We start from the raw sequence: 20810 nt of genomic DNA, 5'->3' as shown, positions 1-20810 counted from the left end.
TATCTATCTATCTATCTCTCTCTCTATCTATCTATCTATCTATCTATCTCTCTATCTCTCTATCTCTCTATCTATCTATCTATCTATCTCTCTCTCTATCTATCTATCTATCTATCTATCTATCTATCTCTATTTATCTATCTATCTATCTATCTATCTATCTATCTATCTATCTATCTATCTCTCTATCTATCTATCTATCTCTCTCTCTATCTATCTATCTATCTATCTCTCTATCTCTCTATCTCTCTATCTATCTATCTATCTATCTCTCTCTCTATCTATCTATCTATCTATCTCTCTCTCTATCTATCTATCTATCTATCTATCTCTCTATCTCTCTATCTATCTATCTATCTATCTATCCATCTATCTAAAGGATATCTAGCAGTACAAAGACATGTAGTTAGACAGACACACTGAAGTTAAGATGACAATAGTTACTGTATATAACATGTGTGTGTTTAGGGTCATTAACCCTCCCATCATTAAGGAAAGACTTGCACCTCAGCACCAACCCACTCTGATGAAACCTGCGTCATTTAATCTGTACGAACATATATGAAGTGTGTTTCCCTGTCTTCAGTCTTCATGCTTCTCCTGACAGGAAGCAGACCCTCATGTTTCCACCCTGAGACGAAATGCTGTTACCAAGGGAACCATCCATTAACCTCTCCAGAGCACATTAAACCACTCAAAAACATCTATTTCCTCCCATTGCTGCACATCGGATGGAGAGATGGAGAATAGTCCTCCCTGCCTGATTAGATATCACCTTGAGAGGCCTGGTGATAAAGGAGCTCTGGCAGAATGTCTTTTACTGGGAAAAGGTTTGAAAAGGTAGAAACCATGAGGCTGAAAATGAGCACACACGAACGGCAAAACTGAGTGTGTGATAGAGAGGGAAATGGAGAAGGTGTGTACTAAATGGAAAAGCAAAACCAATGCATTTGAACCAGCAGTTGGGAAAATACTGAATGTCCTCTTCTAATCTGAGAGCAACATGATAACAAAGGTATCCCAACTGTAGCTGTGAACATGACAGGATGTCTGATTACCTAGAAGAGCATCAGGACTGTTTGAGGCATATGATAGCTATGTGATTAACATGATGATTCAGCCTCTATGGAGAGAGACATATGACAAGCATGCTCATTTCTGACGTGGAGCTAATCTGAAGTAAACATTGAATACTGCTTTCTATTCCTCCATCTTGTGACTGTGTAACTCCCTCTCTTGGATATCAGCATGTGAAGGACACTGTTCAGGAACTAGTTGATGCTCTGTATGTGATGACTACTTCCATTCTGGAGAGGATCAGAAACACATGGATCCTGAGATTGAAACTCAAGCCGGGGACGAGGGATTATTAACGTAGTATTCAGAAAAAGTCCGAATTTTGAGATTTTGAGAAAAAGTCAGAATTTTGAGAAAAAGTCAGAATTTTGAGAATTTTTTGAAAAAAGTCAGGATTTTTAGATTTTGAGAAAAATGTCAACATTTTGAGAAAAATGTCAGAATGTTTTGATTTTGAGAAAAAGTCAGAATTGTAAGTTTTTGAAAAGAAATCTGAATTTTTAGATTTTCAGAAAAAAGCCAACAAATGCTCTGTATGAGATGACTACTTCCATTCTGGAGAGGATCAGAAACACATGGATCCTGAGATTGATGCTCAAGCCGGGGACCAGGGAGATCTTTCTAACAGTAGCTGTGAATGATTTCAAATAAAAGTCATGAATCTCTGAAGCCAGTCTTGTAACTGGATGTGGAAATTGGACCGTGGTTAATAACAGGAAGTGAAGGTGTGTGAAAGTGTGTTACCGTGGCAGCTGGACTCATCAGAGAGGAACGGCTGACAGTCTGCAGATCCATCACAGCGTTTCTGGAAAGGAATACAACCAGAACCAGTCTCACACTGCAGCTCTCCCAGCATGCACTGCAGCACCGCTGGGGGAGAGAAACAGAGAGAGGGTGAGATATAAGAGAGGCGTCCTCTGATTATCTACAGACACATGTGCTTTGTGAACATGCTGCACGTGACATAAAGGAAATTAAGTAAAATAATACACATTTCAAAGGTCTCTCTTATTGCTTGCTAGGAGATGGTTTCAAAGGAGGACTCTGATCCAGGGACTATGAAAGTAAGTGGACTAAATATTGTAAGAAAAAGGTACAATAAATATATATAATTCCTCACGGCAGCTGTTCTCGTCCTCTCCGTGTGGACAGTCGGAGACGCCGTCACAGCGCAGGACGGACGGCAGACACACAGCGTTTAAACACTGGAACTGTCCGTCTTCACACTGACCCTGAGGAGGAAGAGTGCCGGGAACCACCGCCGGACACTCGTCTTCATCAGACTGATCCCCACAGTCCAGCTCTCCATCACACCTCCAGCTCTCTGGGATGCACTGAGGGGAGAACAAGCACTGGTACTGGTCCCCAGAACAGGTCGAGGGCTGGGGGGTCACCGGACCTGAGGAGAGGGATTAAACACGGAGGACATGTTGTTATCTTCCAGATGAATTACACATTGTTTACAAGTGGAATACTCCATTCTGATTGGTCGATTTGGACTCAGGTTGTTCATTTTTGTTCATTAATACACTGTGTCACACCTCGGTACTGGATTCAAATGGACCTACAGCGCTTCAATAATCCATTCCACACTCATCCTGAGGCTCACCACAGTTTAAATGGAACCAGAGGAGGTTTAGAAAGAGGTGCAAATTGAAAGGAGATGAAAAATGATGGCCGTGTTGAAGGAACAGGAAATGAGAGAAACATCAGAAGAAGTTAACATTTGTGAAATGACCTCCTGCTGTGCACTCTGTGGTGAAAGAGAGGTCGTCTAGAGCGATGTCCGTCCACATGTCCCCCCCCACCTCCGCCTGGAAAGAGACTGTGAACTCTGCTGGGTTGGAGAGGATAACGTTAGCGTAGCTCCACTGGTTTCCATGGTTACCAGCAGCCGCCCACATCAGCAGGCTGGAGCCACTGGGACCAGAAGTGAAGACCTGGAGAGAGAGAGAGGAGGGAGACATAACGTTTAGGTGAGGTGAAATAAATCCATAAAATAAAAGTATATCAATTCATCAATACATTTTGTCTGTCTGTCTGTCTGTCTGTCTGTCTGTCTGTCTGTCTGTCTGTCTGTCTGTCTGTCTGTCTGTCTGTCTGTCTGTCTGTCTGTCTGTCTGTCTGTCTGTCTGTCTGTCTGTCCCTCTGTCTGTCCCTCTGTCTGTCTGTCTGTCTGTCTGTCTGTCTGTCTGTCCCTCTGTCTGTCCCTCTGTCTGTCTGTCTGCCTGTCTGTCCCTCTGTCTGTCCCTCTGTCCCTCTGTCTGTCTGCCTGTCTGTCTGTCCCTCTGCCTGTCTGTCTGTCTGTCCCTCTGTCTGTCTGTCTGTCTGTCCCTCTGTCTGTCTGTCTGTCTGTCTGTCTGTCTGTCTGTCTGTCCCTCTGTCTGTCCCTCTGTCTGTCCCTCTGTCTGTCTGTCTGTCTGTCTGTCTGTCTGTCTGTCTGTCCCTCTGTCCCTCTCTCTGTCTGTCTGTCTGTCCCTCTGTCCCTCTCTCTGTCTGTCTGTCTGTCCCTCTGTCTGTCCCTCTGTCTGTCTCTCTGTCTGTCTGTCTGTCTGTCCCTCTGTCTGTCACAGAGAACCTGAAGGCTTAATTAGCTTTGACAGGAATGTGACTCAGCTCTCGTCCTGCTGTCTCTCACCTGAAACCCAAAGACATGAAAGCATCTCAAACTTCACTCTCATTTCTCAGGGCTTTTTTTAGGCGTCTTTGATGGCTGGGTTAATTTTAAGACAACAAACAATGAGCACAATAAGAAAATACTTATAATTATGTCGATTGATTGTCACACATCAGACATCTGTATTCTCTCATCTAATATCCAATTATACTTCCCTTTTACTCGCCTGCCATTACAAATAAGACTTGAGTGATATGTATTTCCACAAACCTGCAAGCATTAAGTTAAGGTAAAAAAGAGGTGGAATGGATGACTAATATTTACTTGTTTTTAGGAGCGTCTCCAGTTCGTTAAGCCTCTTTTACAGACTGCATTGACATGTACATTTAATGAGCTTTTAGGGTGACTTCATATACAAAAATAAACATGACATGACTCCACTCCGCAGGGATCCCCCGATACTTTCTTACAGTTTCTCATCAAGGGGGGGGTCTCCTGTCCCCGGGACAAACACACTGCCTGAGGAAGGTTATGTGTATTTTTTTTGTCATTAACTTTTTTCGGACCACTTATTTATTTATTTAGGTGACGATCCGACCTCCATGCTGCTACTCTGGTTCAAACTGCATCCACCAAACAATATGATTTATCTCCACCTCCCCACAATAACCTAAATCTGACACGGTGTGAGATGTCTTTTTTAGCTGTTTTATCGTAATTTCCTGCGATCTTCTTCATGCAGTCAGTCAGAATGAATATTAATACGGGGCGTTTCTTTGACTATTTATAGGCAAATATGTTGGACGTGAAGCCCGCAAAAGCTGCGCCGCATTTCGAGTTGATTTATAAAGGGAAACCGGCGTAGGACGTGCCGTACACACGTCCTACGCCGGTACGCAGTCTTTTATGAATCGGAAAATGTCTGTACGTATTTATTTGCTTTGTCCAACGTAAGCAACCTTCCAACGTGAATCCTACGCAAGGCTTCATAAACGAGGCCCCTGGTATTAAGTTAAGTAAGACAAATATTTCCTGGTTTTAGGAGCATCTCCAGTTCGTTAAGCCTCTATTTTGCAGGATTTAAATAACCGTATTGACATGTACATTTAATGAGCTTTTAGGGTGACTTCATATCATCTGTCCAAAGCTTAGACAGGAAGTTATTAACCCTTCAATCACCTTCAGCGTTCCCATCCTGTCTGATCCGTGCATGAAGAACCAGAATCGAACACGACACAATCCGACGCTGGCGGGAAACGGACGGCTGGTCGTCACCTTGGCAACGTCTCCTTCCCTCTGATAGGCTGAGTGGATGTACAGGAAGCTCCCATCACCACCTGGGAATATAAACAACAACAAAAATGTCAGTAGACAAAAATGAGAGAGATTTGAAGAATGTTAGTGCATTTCAAAGAACATGTGTAATCTGCAACCAGTGAGTTCCAGCTCGACTGCGTGCACCAAACAGAAAAACATGACGGATTGTAAAAGCATTTCCAGCCGGCAGCTGCTTCAGCTCGGAGATGGAAAAGCATCCGAACAAAGCGTGAGTTTTCCACATGAGTTAAAGTGTGTGTGTGTGTGTGTGTGTGTGTGTGTGTGTGTGTGTGTGTGTGTGTGTGTGTGTGTGTGTGTGTGTGTGTGTGTGTGTGTGTGTGTGTGTGTGTGTGTGTGTGTGTGTGTGTGTGTGTGTGTGTGTGTGTGTGTGTGTGTGTGTGTGTGTGTTACAGATGGTTTTATCGACTCGCTCTGCACCGAGGTCATAAACTCGTTCTGTGACACGTCTCATCGCTCAGATCAACAAACTCTACCGGCCAATCAGGAGTGAGCTCAGAAACATAAAAACAAGATGATTTTTTCGACGTTGGTTCACAACAACAAGGAGGATATATAATAACTAAGATCTGGCATACAATACAATCAAAACATCTTATAAATACTGTTAGGCGTGTTGACGGTTGTATTCTCTGCATGTATCAAAACATACTGTGCCCTCGAACCACCTGCATTGTGAGTCTTTCAGGTACACTCACCTGGACTGTGGTCACTCTGAGGTCCGGCTCCTGGAGTCTCACTGTGACGACCGATCGACCAATCAAAATCATCCTCAGAGTCCTGGTCCAACCCACAGCTGTGTTCCCACCACGCTGCTCCCATGCTGAAGTCACAGACGCCTGAAGTAAAGAAAATACAAGATGAAAAGACCAATTAGAGAGGGATGTTGTTAATTGGAAGGTGTGCTGAGTATCTTAGGGACAAGGTACAGGGACATTAAAGGACAACACATCAGTGAGGACAGAGGGGGCCAGACCATTCAGAGCTTTATAAACCAGTACAAGGACTTTAAATCAACTCTAAAAGACACAGGTTTGTGCTCTCTTTCTCTTGTTTAAAAGTTAGTCAGACCAACACGAGAGGAACACAAGAATGAGGTTTGTTAGCGTCTTGTTTATTTAAAAACGATGTGTCCCAGACCTATCTCCAGTTCTTCCTCACCGCAGTGTTTCTCATCCGATCCATCGGCACAGTCGTCCTTGCTGTCACACTCCAGGTGAGACTCGATGCAGTGTCCACTGTCACACACAAAGTCTGAGAGGGCAGGACAACTGGGGGGCTGCACAGCGTCTGACACACACACACACACACACACACACACACACACACACACACACACACACACACACACAACACACACACACACACACACACACACACACACACACACACACACACACACACACACACACACACACACACACACACACACACACACACACACACACACACACACACACACACACACACACACACACACACACACACACACACACACACACACACACACACACACACACACACATGTTGAAAGTGTTTTCTAAGAGCGAGCCACTCGACTGAAACCATCTCCTCTTTCCGTTCAGATGAATCAAATCCGGCTTCAATGGAAAATAAAACGTGGTACAAACTGTGTGTTATTTAAAATCGTCCTGCTCCAAAGAGGGTACACAGAAGAAGAACATTATATTCCACGAGATCTCCTTCCTCCTGCTTTTGATCAGTGAGTTCATGTCTCTGTGTGTTAGTGTGTTTATATCTGAGTCTTGGCAGAGCAACGGAAACATCCAGATCTGTTTAATGTCTGACACCCGTCTGAATATCAAAGTGTGAAACAACAACCTCTGTCCTTCTGAGATACAGATGTGTGTGTTCACAGAGCAGCATTTTATCGTGCAGAAATTGAGTGGAAAGTTTGTGTGAAGCCAGAAATGACCCTAAACACCTGGGAGAGTAGTTACCGCTCTTTAAACCTCTGCATGTGTACAGGCTGCTTTGTGCAGAGTGCCAACATTAATCATGAAAGTGATTTGACTGCAGTTTTGATAGTCAGCACTTTATACCAGTCTATATCTAACTGTGAAAAGTTAAACGTGGCTATAAAGAATACTGAGTTTCCTGTGAAAACTTGGCAAAATGCAAGAATATTAAAGCAAAAGTGCACTAATAATCTATTTAAAGGTGGCGTTTTGCCTCTCTGAGTTCTATAGGTTTTTGTGCATGTAAATGGTCTGCAAAGGCTAAAATCACAACTTTACTGACACTCTCACACCTGAAGTGATAGGCTAATGGGCGGGACATCTGTAAGTTGGTTGACCAATCACAACAGAGCCGGCCAGCTAACCAATCAGAGCATTACATGACATTACATGTCACTTGTTAGTCGCTTTTATCCAAAGCGACTTACATACTCAATACTGTGGACAATCCCCACAGGAGCACTTTGGGGTGAAGTGTCTCAGGGACACAACGACATGCTGACTGCAGTGGGGTTTGAACCTGAGCTCCCCTGTTCCCAACACCAACCAACGCACAACCCACTGCACCACACGCCTCCCTGAGCAGGCTGGGCTCTGGTTTCAGACAGAGGGTGAAAAGAGGTGCTGCAGCACAGGCAGTATGAGAGAAAGAGCTTTCTGAACATTGTACGGTGTCACTGTCTGTTTACTGTGCATATGACAATTCATATCTTGAATCTTGAATCTTGAACATTGAAGCATGGAGACACGTCACAGGAGAGGAGCTACAACACAACCTGTTGTTAGCATCACTTACTTGGGGAACAGTTTCTAAACTCCAGGTCGTCCAGTGAAGCTCCTCCGATCACGTCCATGGATCGAATCCCTTCAAAAATCACCTGGAAGTTCCTCAGGTTCCTCAGAGGAACCTCAGCTCGGTTCCACTTGTTCCCTTGATGCCCCGATTTGTTCCACGCCTCCCACAGATCGTTCTCCGTCTGTTAGGGGAAGAAGAAATGGAGTACAAATACTTTGTTCCTGTACTTAAGTACATGTTTCTGGTATCAGTACTTTACTCCACTACTTATTTTTCTGAGGACTTTTTACTTTCTACTTCTTACATGTTGAACACTAATACCTGTACTTTCTACTTCTTACATGTTGAACACAAATACCTGTACTTTCTACTTCTTACATGTTGAACACAAATACCTGTACTTTCTACTTCTTACATGTTGAACACAAATACCTGTACTTTCTACTTCTTACATGTTGAACACAAATACCTGTACTTTCTACTTCTTACATGTTGAACTCAAATACCTGTACTTTCTACTTCTCACATGTTGAACACAAATACCTGTACTTTCTACTTCTTACATGTTGAACACAAATACCTGTACTTTCTACTTCTTACATGTTGAACACAAATACCTGTACTTTCTACTTCTTACATGTTGAACACAAATACCTGTACTTTCTACTTCTTACATGTTGAACACTAATACCTGTACTTTCTACTTCTTACATGTTGAACTCAAATACCTGTACTTTCTACTTCTTACATGTTGAACACAAATACCTGTACTTTCTACTTCTTACATGTTGAACACAAATACCTGTACTTTCTACTTCTTACATGTTGAACACAAATACCTGTACTTTCTACTTCTTACATGTTGAACACAAATACCTGTACTTTCTACTTCTTACATGTTGAACACAAATACCTGTACTTTCTACTTCTTACATGTTGAACACAAATACCTGAACTTTCACAACATCTCAAAGTCTCTTTACTTTTACTTGAGTAAAGAAGTTGAGTCAGTACTTCTACTTTCACCAGAGTATATTTAAACACGAGTATCTGTACTTCTACGTGAGTAAAGGACGTACTGTTGCCTCTCTGAGGAAGACCACATGTTTCTGTAATCAGTTCATACAGCAGGGGTTATGATCAGAAACACATTCGAGTCACGCTCATTAAAACCTCATTAGCATAATTGAAGGAACCAATGCTATGCTATGCTAACGGCTTCCTCTCATGCCACATATGGAACGTATTAGCAGACAGACTGTATTCCTCTCTGAGTCTTTTTCCCAGGGTGCAAGCCAAGCACTAAATCACCACTAACGCAGCGCTGGAACAACCAGCATTTCAAACAGGGCTTCAGTGGATGTGTGTTGCTTTCTGAGCATGAATGAGACATCTGAAGTCATATCACTCACACCTACAGGAAGAGGGGCTTCACAGGGAGTGGTGAAGAGTGGCTTGTAAAGGGAAAGGTGGAGTCTGGGGTTTTTGGAGGAGGATTGTAGAGATTTAAACTTCTCTAAATGTACTTTTTATAGTCCACAAACACATTAGGTCAGATAGAGGACAGGGAATGATTCATAACAACTTATTCCACTTTTACTGGTTCCTTATGTCCTTTCTCACATCTGAACGAAGGTGCAGAGGGTACTGTCGTCCATTAAACCACCATATGTTGAATTTGAGACGATTTAGACGTTTCAGAGACGGTAAAAGGGAATCAAAGATTGATTTGCAAACACAATAAGATGACCCTCTCTTCAGCATTGGTCCCAGTGAACAGTAGTTAGATATCCAAAAGCATGGGACATGTATGAAACTGTATACATTAATGTTTAAAATGTGCTTTCCCATGTTTTCATTTGAACAAATCCCATGAAAAGACGAAAAAACTATGAATTGTTCCCACTAGCTGGTTTTAACTCCACACACTTGTTGTCCAAGGGTTGAAGTCATTTGATATTCATAAACCAATATTAAAGGTGTATATCTTCAGCTGGAATTAATGTGCACACACACACACACACACACACACACACACACACACACACACACACACACACACACACACACACACACACACACACACACACACACACACACACACACACACACACACACACACACACACACACACACACACACACACACACACACACACACACACACACACACACACACACACACACACACACACACACACACACACACACACACACACACACACACACACACACACACACACACACACACACACACACACAAACCCACAGAGTGTTTAATAGAGGACCTCCAGATTTCACCACGTTCCCCCTGAAGTTCATGAGTCTAATATAAAGTGTGACTCAGTGTTCATGATGACCCGCTCGTCCTCTGGTCGTTTAGAAAGAGGACAGCAGTCCATAACTTCACTTCATTAATCCAGCTTTAGGAGGGTAATGAAGAACATCTATCTCAGGAAGTCAATGTCAAACTTTCTTGGGTCATTTAGGAAGTATTCTTCATACCGTCTTACCGTTCAAACACACGAGGGCTTCTGTTGATAAGCACGCCTTCAGATTGACAATAATAAGATCAAGACTCCACATGCTCTCACAGAGAAACTACTGTATAAGGGTCTTTCAAAACGTGTTGGCATCTGATGCCCATTTGCCGCATGATTCTTGCAGTCTGAAGGTGTGTTTAAAAACACAAACACATATTTAAAACCAAACACAGCTTCTGTCTGTCCTGTAAACATGTGTTGTCTTTAGGAAGGGCTCGGGTCAACAGTGTCTGACGGTGTTTTCTACGACATAAGAAAACAAACGTACGGTCCTTGAGTTGCACCATTTGTCTATAAACCTGACAGCAGAGCAAACGTCAGACCCTCCTCTGCATTTAAAGCCCATTTAAACGCACCCTGTCCTCTGGCTTTAAATCATCTTGTTACAGTGAAGCAGAGATTAAAAAGCAGCAGGATGTATGTCATGGAGAGCATGTGATACGAGCGGTGTATCATCCGCCCTTTATTCCATCATTTTGAAGCTCGGTTTCCTGCCGACACGGCGACGAAACGACAGATTCAGTTTGCTCCGAGTGAACAGTGGATATGTGTTTGCATGATTCCTTTTTATTATCCTCCAGTCAGTGAGAGACTAAAGGAAGCTGCCATCACAACAATACGCTTATTTTATTGGCGTTTTAAGAAGATACTGAATGTTACACTGAGAGGAAATCCAATTAGTCTTCACTGGGTTTTTCTTTGAGCTTCAAATTCACCTCCAATTTCAACAGTTGTATCCACTTCTGATTCATCAAGCATGGCCACCTGTACGAGGACATCAGCTCTGCTTCAAATCAAAAACCCATTCAGATGATTATCCCGAGCATCTGAGCATTCCTGCAAGTCATCTTAACAACAGCATTCTGATTCTAGATGGATTTGGAAAAGCCAAAATGTATCAGTACTTTTCTCCAACATTTTACACTCCATTGAATTATAGACGGATATCTTTAGAATAGAAATCATAAAACTGTATTTACAGCTTTGACACTACAGGGGATTTGTTGACCTTATTGTTTTTATATAAGAGGTTTTATTGGTCTATTACTTGCATGAAAGAAGCTATAAAAACAAAGGTGTTAACTCGAATCCATCCATGGTTTGTTTTCATGTTAATTGCATCAGCTGATCATTAAAAACAAACCCTTTGAAGCCCGTTGTAAACCCTGGTGGAGCTTTTACCTCCTGAAGGAGTAATATTTCCTCTTCTTTGACTTAGCTGCTGGATAAGACAGTGTGCTATTTTGTAAGTATAATGACATTCAGACTCTGCAGGGAAGAGGAACCACCTCTCGCTGTTTGAAGGGAAAAACACACACACACACATTTGCATGATAACTTGCTGAATTGTGTTTTGTAAATCGCATAAAACGGCCTCTGCAGCGCACACACACACACACACACACACACACACACACACACACACACACACACACACACACACACACACACACACACACACACACACACACACACACACACACACACACACACACACACACCACACACACACACACACACACACACACACACACACACACACACACACACACACACACACACACACACACACACACACACACACACACACACACACACACACACACACACACACACACACACACACACACACACTTTACCTTGATCAGCAGGCAGATGGTTCCCAGTGCCTTGTGGGAAATGTAGTACCAGAAGGAGAGCTTGCAGATGGCGCCGGACTGTTTCCAAACGGAGCTGCGGATGTGAGCTTTGTCTCCTTTCAGGCCGACAGGTGTGGCCTCCAGGTAGATGAAATGACCTGAGAGAGAGGAGAGGATGATGAGGAGGGTTAGAGGAAGAGGAAATGACCTGAGAGAGAGGAGAGGATGATGAGGAGGGTTAGAGGAAGAGGAAATGACCTGAAGAGAGAGGAGAGGATGATGAGGAGGGTTAGAGGAGGAAGAGGAAATGACCTGAGAGAGAGGAGAGGATGATGAGGAGGGTTAGAGGAAGAGGAAATGACCTGAGAGAGAGGAGAGGATGATGAGGAGGGTTAGAGGAAGAGGAAATGACCTGAGAGAGAGGAGAGGATGATGAGGAGGGTTAGAGGAAGAGGAATGACCTGAAGAGAGGAGAGGATGATGAGGAGGGTTAGAGGAAGAGGAAATGACCTGAGAGAGAGGAGAGGATGATGAGGAGGGTTAGAGGAAGAGGAAATGACCTGAAGAGAGAGGAGAGGATGATGAGGAGGGTTAGAGGAAGAGGAAATGACCTGAAGAGAGAGGAGAGGATGATGAGGAGGGTTAGAGGAAGAGGAAATGACCTGAGAGAGAGGAGAGGATGATGAGGAGGGTTAGAGGAAGAGGAAATGACCTGAGAGAGAGGAGAGGATGATGAGGAGGGTTAGAGGAAGAGGAAATGACCTGAGAGAGAGGAGAGGATGATGAGGAGGGTTAGAGGAAGAGGAAATGACCTGAGAGAGAGGAGAGGATGATGAGGAGGGTTAGAGGAAGAGGAAATGACCTGAGAGAGAGGAGAGGATGATGAGGAGGGTTAGAGGAAGAGGAAATGACCTGAGAGAGAGGAGAGGATGATGAGGAGGGTTAGAGGAAGAGGAAATGACCTGAAGAAGCTCACAATAAGAGCAATAAAACACCTGCATACGTTCAGAGAAATGTACATGCGTGTTTATTTATTCATGCGCTCTTTACCATGCACGCAGGATAATGGATTCTCAGCCCTGGCATCAATCACCTGAGAGAGAAGCTGCTCTCACACGCCGGGGAGAAGCTCATTGATTGGCTCATGAATTAAACATGGAGCACAGCACACTAACAGGTGGACATTTGAAAGTCAGTTTCATTTACTGAGAGGGTACGAAACCTCCAAGAAGTGGAGCTGCACTCGATGGAAGATCCAAGAGGAGAAGAGAAATGAACTTCCTTTATTATGAGGATATAAGAAAGTGTTAAAATGTTGGATTATTTGATGGTTTAATAAGAAATATGCGTTTTAGTTGGTTATCCAAGCGAGATGTATTTCCTGCAACAGAGAGGACCTAGTTCTCTCGCTGATTACATTCAGGTAATTTAAAATATGAATTTAATTGTCCTGCTGTTTAGCAAAGACATGTATTGTATTTATTGTGTCTCTTTAACATTAATATCTGTAGTTTGGAAATGTTAAACCTGACGTTTGTTAGCCTTATTTACACTTGCTAACATTAGCCTACATGACGTCAACATTGGTAAATTGTTTATAAAGGTAACATAAGGCTTATTTTACAGCTTATTTAACAAATATATATCTTAAATCAACGTCACAAGACGGACCATAGAAGGGAACTTATGATAATGATATTAACAACTAAGGGAACTAGCTAGCGACTTCTTATGGAGCTGGTTAACATGTGTTACTTAGGGTGTAATAACAGTTTAATTACGGTGTATTATGGGGGAAATATTGGTGTAACATGGGTCTAATAACAGCGTAATAATGCTTTAATATGGGCATGATTACAGTGTAATATAGGTCTAATAACAGTGTGATTATGGTTCTTATAACAGTGTAATTATAGTTCTAATAACAGTGTAATTACGGGTCTGATAACAGTGTAATATGGGTCTGATAACAGTGTAATATGGGTATAATAACAGTGTAATTATAGGTATAATAACAGTGTGATATGGGTCTAATAACAGTGTAATTACGGGTATAATAACAGTATGATACTGGTGTAGTATGGGCATAATTAGGGTGTACTACTGGTGTTATATGAGTTGAATAAGAATAATTGAACAAGCTAGCTACTTGTTATTGACATGTATTATAATTTTAATGTAAGCTCAGTTGTGTTGATAACGTTGTCACTTTTTAAACACACACACACACACACACACACACACACACACACACACACACACACACACACACACACACACACACACACACACACACACACACACACACACACACACACACACACACACACACACACACACACACACACACACACACACACACACACACTTGTATTTATGTTTAACTGTATTGCCGTATGAGTACAATTGGTTGAGTACTTTCCAGAGGAACCCTGGGTAATTCCATTTGAATAAATATAAATTCCTCGTTTTTAAATGTTGTGTTTAAGTGCATACTTGTATGGTTTGATGGTACGCAAATAAAAAATAAAAAATAAAAAAAATAAACCGGCACCTCGTTCGTCGCTCAGCGTGTGATCGTTCGGCGGCCGGATGCTTTTCAAAGACCCCCTCCCCAGCGTCCAATCAAAATTGTCGGCCACGGAGCTCTTCCAGCCACAGCGTCCGTGCTCAAAGGTGCAGGAAGTCCCACAATGCATTTCATCAGAGCCGTCGCCACAATCATCCGTGAAATCACAGCTCTGAGCCGTAGAGAAGCAACCGCCATTTTCACACAGAAAGAAACCTGGAGGACAGGAGCCTGGGAACAAGAGAGAGAACATATACAACATAACATCAGGCTGCAGCTGCTCTCACAGGTAATAGCTATGGACCTAACCCTGGGACCAAGAGACGAACAGGAGACACATCACATCAGGCTGGAGCTGCTCTTACAGCAGGGGTGTCAAACTCAAGGCCCGGGGGCCAAATCCGGCCCGCGACTTCATTTTATGTGGCCCCACAAGAGCTTGCAAAGAATATGTTTATTATCCGGTTACATGCTACTTTACAGAAGCACGTTGCCCATAAACTACATGTCCCACAATGCATCTCAAATTTGACTTTTTCTCAGAATTTGACTTTTTTTGTCCAAATATGCCTTTTTTCTTAGAATTAGCCTTTTTCTCATAAATAGATTTTTTTTTCAAAATGTCACAATCAATGTTTTTCCAGAATGTGGCTTTTCTTTTAAAATCATATTGTGACATTCTCACTGAAGAGACTTGCAATTATTTGCTCTAGACTTCTGCTTTCAGACGTAGTTAATTATGAAGTTATATTAATTAATGATATAGTCTTAAAGTTACAACCGGCCCTTTGAGTGCAACCATAATGCTGATGTGGCCCGTGATGAAATTGAGTTTGACACCCCTGTCTTACAGGTAGGTAATAGCTATGGACCTAACCCTGGGACCAAGAGACGAACAGGAGACACATCACATCAGGCTGCAGCTGCTTGAACACCTGAACTTTTGAAAGAACATCCACAAACATTCATCCGTTTGCATCTTGCTAACTATTTATCTAATATATCATATTCCATTTACTTGTATATAGACTCTTCTTGCACTATTTCTGTTTTATTTGTTCAATGTCCTATTCATGTTGCTCTGCTGGAGGAGCCTCCAGCCTTAATGCTAAGCTAAGCTAACTATATGATGGATGCATTTTTTACCAAAGAGTGATATAGAAATCTCATGAAAGTCGCAATTAGAAAGCGATTGGTCCTCAGCATGCTTCATAAAATGCTTAATTATTCATTTATAAGTGGAATACTGTGAGAACCCCAGAGTCAGTGCAGTCTCCTGATGTTCTCCCATCATCTTTCTTTAACCCCGTGATGTTTCTCCCTCAGGTCACTGGTTAAAGACCCAGGACCAGTGTATCCCAGTGTGTCTGTGCTACTGGTTTATTCTCCTTTTTGACTCCATGCATTCCTGCAGAGTTAGTGCTTGTGTTTTAAGGAGATGAGGCGTGATGAAGAGGAGGGTCTCTGTGAGGAAAGGAGAGGAAGAAGGCCCTCCTTATCCTTTGTTTCTCTTCAGATGCAAAGGACCAGAAGCAATGGGACCAAACAAAAGGCAGCCAGGAGGCAGGAAGCTGAAACTGATCACTCTACCTCAGGGGGGGAAAGTAGATTAGGTTTTACAGGATCTTTACTCCAGTATTTCCATTTTATTCTACTTTAAACTTCTATTTCACCCAAACATTTGACTTTTCTGCATTTAATTGACAAGATTAGTTACTTTGCAAGGTTATATTATTCATAAAAGTGAATTATAACAGATTATTATGTAAAATATAACGTGCATCAAGGCGGTCATTAATGAAAAAATATAATCAAAAAGTATTCCACTGTGTTTTCTGACGGATTAAAACCAATATTTGTCGTTTAAACCTGACGTTAAATTAACCGGACTTCTTTCTGCGGATTGATATGGCTGCACATAGTCCCTTAGCAACGGCCTGTTCTCCTTAGCAACGGTCTGTTATCAAAAATGAACAGACCTCTGGAATGTCCAAAACTGACCAATCAGAAGCGAGTATTCAACTAAGCCGTGTAATTTTAAGGAATAAAATAAATGGAGGTAAAAACAAAGTCTTAAGAGTTAGCTCCAGCTTTACCAGCTGCAAAATCTAAATTATTATTTAGGATCATTGATTATAATCCAGCTATAGAAAAATATTAATCCAAAATATAGACATCCTGTATAACAAGTACCTTTAGTTTATTATGATGCTAATGCTCTCTTACTTTTAAGTAACATTTTGAATGCAGGACTTATACTAGTATTTCTACATTGCAGTATTATTACTTAGAAAGATGAATTATAGCATAGTCCCTTGATCCACCTTAGCAACAGTCTGTTCTCCTTAGCAACGGTTTGTTATAAAAAATTAACAGACCTCTGGAATGTCCAAAACTGACCAATCAGAATCAAGTGTTAAACTAAGCCGTGTAATAATAAGGAATACGATATATGGGAGTATTTTGCACCTTTTGAACCAACTGCAAAATGAAAAATGTGAGTTTACATGAATGGATAATTAATTAGAATCCAGCAATAGACATTAGTATATTATGGTGCTAATGCTTTCTTAACATTTTGAATGCAGGACTTTTACTTGTATTTCTACACTGCGGTATTATTACTTAGAAAGATGAATTATAGCATAGTCCCTTCTCCTTAGCAACAGTCTGTTCTCCTTAGCAACGGTCTGTTAGCTGAAATTAACAGAATGTGGATTGTCCAAATTGACCAATCAGAAGCGAGTATTCAACTAAGCCAGTATTTTGCACCTTTTTAACCAACTGCAAAATGTAAAATGTGAGTATACTTTAATGGATAATTAATTAGAAAAAGTACTTTAAGTATATTTTTATGCTAATCCTTTCTTACTTTTACTCAAATAACATTTTGAATGCAGAACATATACTAGTATTTTACAAGATGAAGTAAAGCAAGTCGTCCAATCAGCTGTCAGACTGTCCTTACACTTTATTTGTATCTGTTTCTCTCTCTTTTAATAAAGTATAGATGACACTGAGGCTCCTGTCCTTCTCTGCATGAAACACTGACAGAAAGCGATAGCATCAGAAACGTATTTCTGTTACACGACGCTACGTCAACCTCGTACAAAGCTGTCAAACTCAAAGCTGTCAAAACTCAGATGAAGATGGATCTCCGGCACCAGAGGCCACTGGAGACAACAGGAGGACACACATTCATGTCATTGCTGTTATTTCATCACAATGTCAGTGTTTTTACAGCGCTGTAGATGTATTTAGAGGATTTTCTGATATTCAGAGCACCTACAAGTAAAACATTTTAACATAAATAATTTTCTCTATATTCGATTGAATCCATCACAAACACAAAATATCCAATGTCTGAAAATAACGGGCACAAAATGATGATTTATCTCAGAAAAACCACTTATACCTCAGTAATAAACACGGTATTAGATGGTTCGTGTTCGTGAGTGCATGTGAGAGTAACATACAGTCAAATCTCCTTTTTAAGCCGTGGCAGGACAATTAGAGAAAGAGGCACAGGCGAGATGATACGCAGGGAGGAGAAACTGCCGTTGAGGCTTTAATTAACGAGCGTTGTGACCGGAGGGACGTCTCTCCATTTCTCTGCTGGAGAGGGAAATACACTTTCTCATCACTTTCATTATTAATAAGAGGTTCTGCTGCTCAGTTAATAAAGTCTGAGCTTCAGGAGAAATGCAGTTGCAGTGAGACTCTCTTCTGATTTGCTGCATCTGAAATGTCCTTTTCTTTCCTCTTAGTCAAACTTGTTAAGATAATAAGATAAGATGATCTTTATGGTTCCCAATAAATGTCTTAATTTTGATCTAAAAAAGCAACAGATCTGCTCATTTAAAGTGGACCTATCATGCTATATTTGAATAATATAGTGTAGGCCCATACCTATATAAGGCATATTTATATATATTTTTTTCAAAATACCAAACAGATCATGCATTTTAGCCATGCCTCATTTTGCTCAATTTGACAATTTTTAGCCCTGGATTAGCTCTGGGTTGATTCTGTGAGAACAGCACCACCTACAGGCCTGGCATATGTACTACAGCGGCTCCAATGGCCGTGGCTGTCTCCTCCTGATTGGTGGAGTTGGCCCAATAGCCGTAGCGCCACCGTCCTGACGTCAGGACAGTGTTCAAATCTGGATCAGTTTTTATCAGATCCGTTGCAGCCCCTTTTTTAGAGATTTGGGTATGGAGGAAAATAGAGAGGGTTGTGTTTTCTGACACTTGGTGAGTTCCCTGGAACACCGGGGACACATATTCATGTAGAAAAGACGTACACAAGTGCATTTTGCATGATAGGTCCCCTTTAACTTTAAAAATGCAACCTTTCGTTCGAATTTACTGCAATTATTCCAGTTTTTTTCAATACATATCGCAGTTTAAAAGTATTATTGGAGAGTCTGATCACCACACACACACCACACACACACACACACACACACACACACACACACACACACACACCACACACACACCACACACACACACACACACACACACACACCACACACACACACACACACACACACACACACCACACACACACACACACACACACACACACACACACACACACACACACACACACACACACACACACACACACACACACACACACACACACACACACACAGGATGATGTGTACTTATTGTGTTCACAGGAAGTTGAGAATTAGAGATTTGTAGGTATTTGAAAAGGTGTGTATGTTGTCGTATAAGATGTACATTCATTACAGTTTAAAGTAAATATTAACACCTTCTCCTCTGCATACATGTACAGGTATTCTCCCCAGATAAAACTGATGTTTCTGAGTTTCACTACTCCATCCTTGGTGTGTTATTGAACGAAACAGAGGAGGAAGAAGCCCCGAGGCTCTGCAGTCTGTAATTACACTTCCTGCTGTCTCTCATCAGTGTGACTGTGTGCAGACTCTCCCTCTGGAGGGTCTGATTGTTGGATGAACTTCTCTCCTCTGTCAGGGCGAGTGTTCCCCCCCGTCTTAACCTTCAGGAAACACTCACTGCCCTTCTGCTCTCTCACATCCCTCTCTACTCCCATCGTTACCCGGCTCTTTTTCTACACTACACAAACTAGAAATCTTGCCAAGTATCTGTGTCTAATATCTATAGAATATGTCTCTGCTCCTGATATAAGACACACTAACTTCAGGAGTAACATTGCAGTGAGATATCAGCTCTTATTTTTAGACAATGCATCATCTTGTTGAGTCAAAACATCTTCTTTTGAGTTGTATCTCAGATGAAACACATATTTATTTATTAGGAAATCACCAACGTCAGGAAACAGAACACTTTTGAGTATTTGTGGCTTATTCTGTAACAACATCATGTCCTGATTCTGGTGAAATATAGTTCACAATGAGTTCTCCTGATAATTACAAGATGTGATTTATCTAAATATCACTTCTTACTTCAAGAAATCTTACAAAGCAAATGTTCACTTGTTCTATTGGCAGATTTTTGGACTTATTTCAAGTGAAAACACCTTGATTTCATTATTCTTTTACTTATTTTTGGAGCAGCAGAAGAGAAAGCAAACTTCTTCTGCCCGCGCAATATGTCTTTTTCCTCAGCCTAAATTCAATAGCGTAATCCTCAGGTGCTTACAGCATACAGGGCAGTTTGTATAAGCTTGTTTCCTCCAATGAAATGGAATTAAATAAAGCATCTCAACGCAAAGACAGTGTTCAGTTACTCTGGATAATCTGGAGGAACTACTTCTTCAGCTAAAAGCAAGACCTGTTTGGTTCCCATGATGCTGAGTATAAGTGTCATTTATTGAAACATAACAAGTGAAAGTGTAATTGGATGTATTATGTGAAATGTTGATGCCATTCCCAGTGATCTGGACGGGAAAACGGAGATAAATAAGCAGATATTATTGCTTTCTTTGTTCCTGAGGGAGAAGTTAGCATGAAGCTCTTCACACTGAAAACAGGCTGAACCCTAAAGAACTTGAGAGGCTATCTGTACAGCTCAACACCTCCAGAGGTACGTGAGGACATGTACTTCTGTGTCGTTAGAGAATCTGTTTGAAGCTCCAGAGTTTCAGTGAAGACATGAAACAGAAGAGATGATAGGTGAGATGCTAACAGCGTGAACATGGAGGCGTCTCATCACTTTCATTATGAATAAGAGAGAGAGGTTTCAGTCAGTCAGAGCTTCAGATGAAAAGCAGAGAGACTCTGACTCTGACTCGCTGCAA

At 41.6% G+C, this 20810-nt stretch overlaps 1 protein-coding gene across 1 annotated transcript in view; it reads right to left on the bottom strand.

The window, feature by feature from the left end:
* The window catches only part of malrd1 (MAM and LDL receptor class A domain containing 1), a gene marked incomplete at its 5' end in the record, with an annotated part of 35565 nt that overhangs the window by 5553 nt on the left and 9202 nt on the right, over positions 1-20810 (bottom strand). The window contains 9 exon segments of the mRNA XM_034148049.1: positions 1822-1947; positions 2198-2476; positions 2816-3017; positions 4874-5031; positions 5728-5868; positions 6191-6319; positions 7805-7985; positions 11987-12144; positions 14541-14786. Of these exon segments, the coding sequence (XP_034003940.1) occupies positions 1822-1947; positions 2198-2476; positions 2816-3017; positions 4874-5031; positions 5728-5868; positions 6191-6319; positions 7805-7985; positions 11987-12144; positions 14541-14786 (1620 nt within the window).

The sequence above is a fragment of the Trematomus bernacchii genome, unplaced genomic scaffold, assembly GCF_902827165.1.
Source record: "Trematomus bernacchii unplaced genomic scaffold, fTreBer1.1, whole genome shotgun sequence".
In the NCBI taxonomy this organism is placed as follows: Eukaryota; Metazoa; Chordata; class Actinopteri; order Perciformes; family Nototheniidae; genus Trematomus; species Trematomus bernacchii.
Note: the sequence above shows the minus strand (reverse complement) of the source record. Positions and strands in the feature narration are given on the sequence as shown.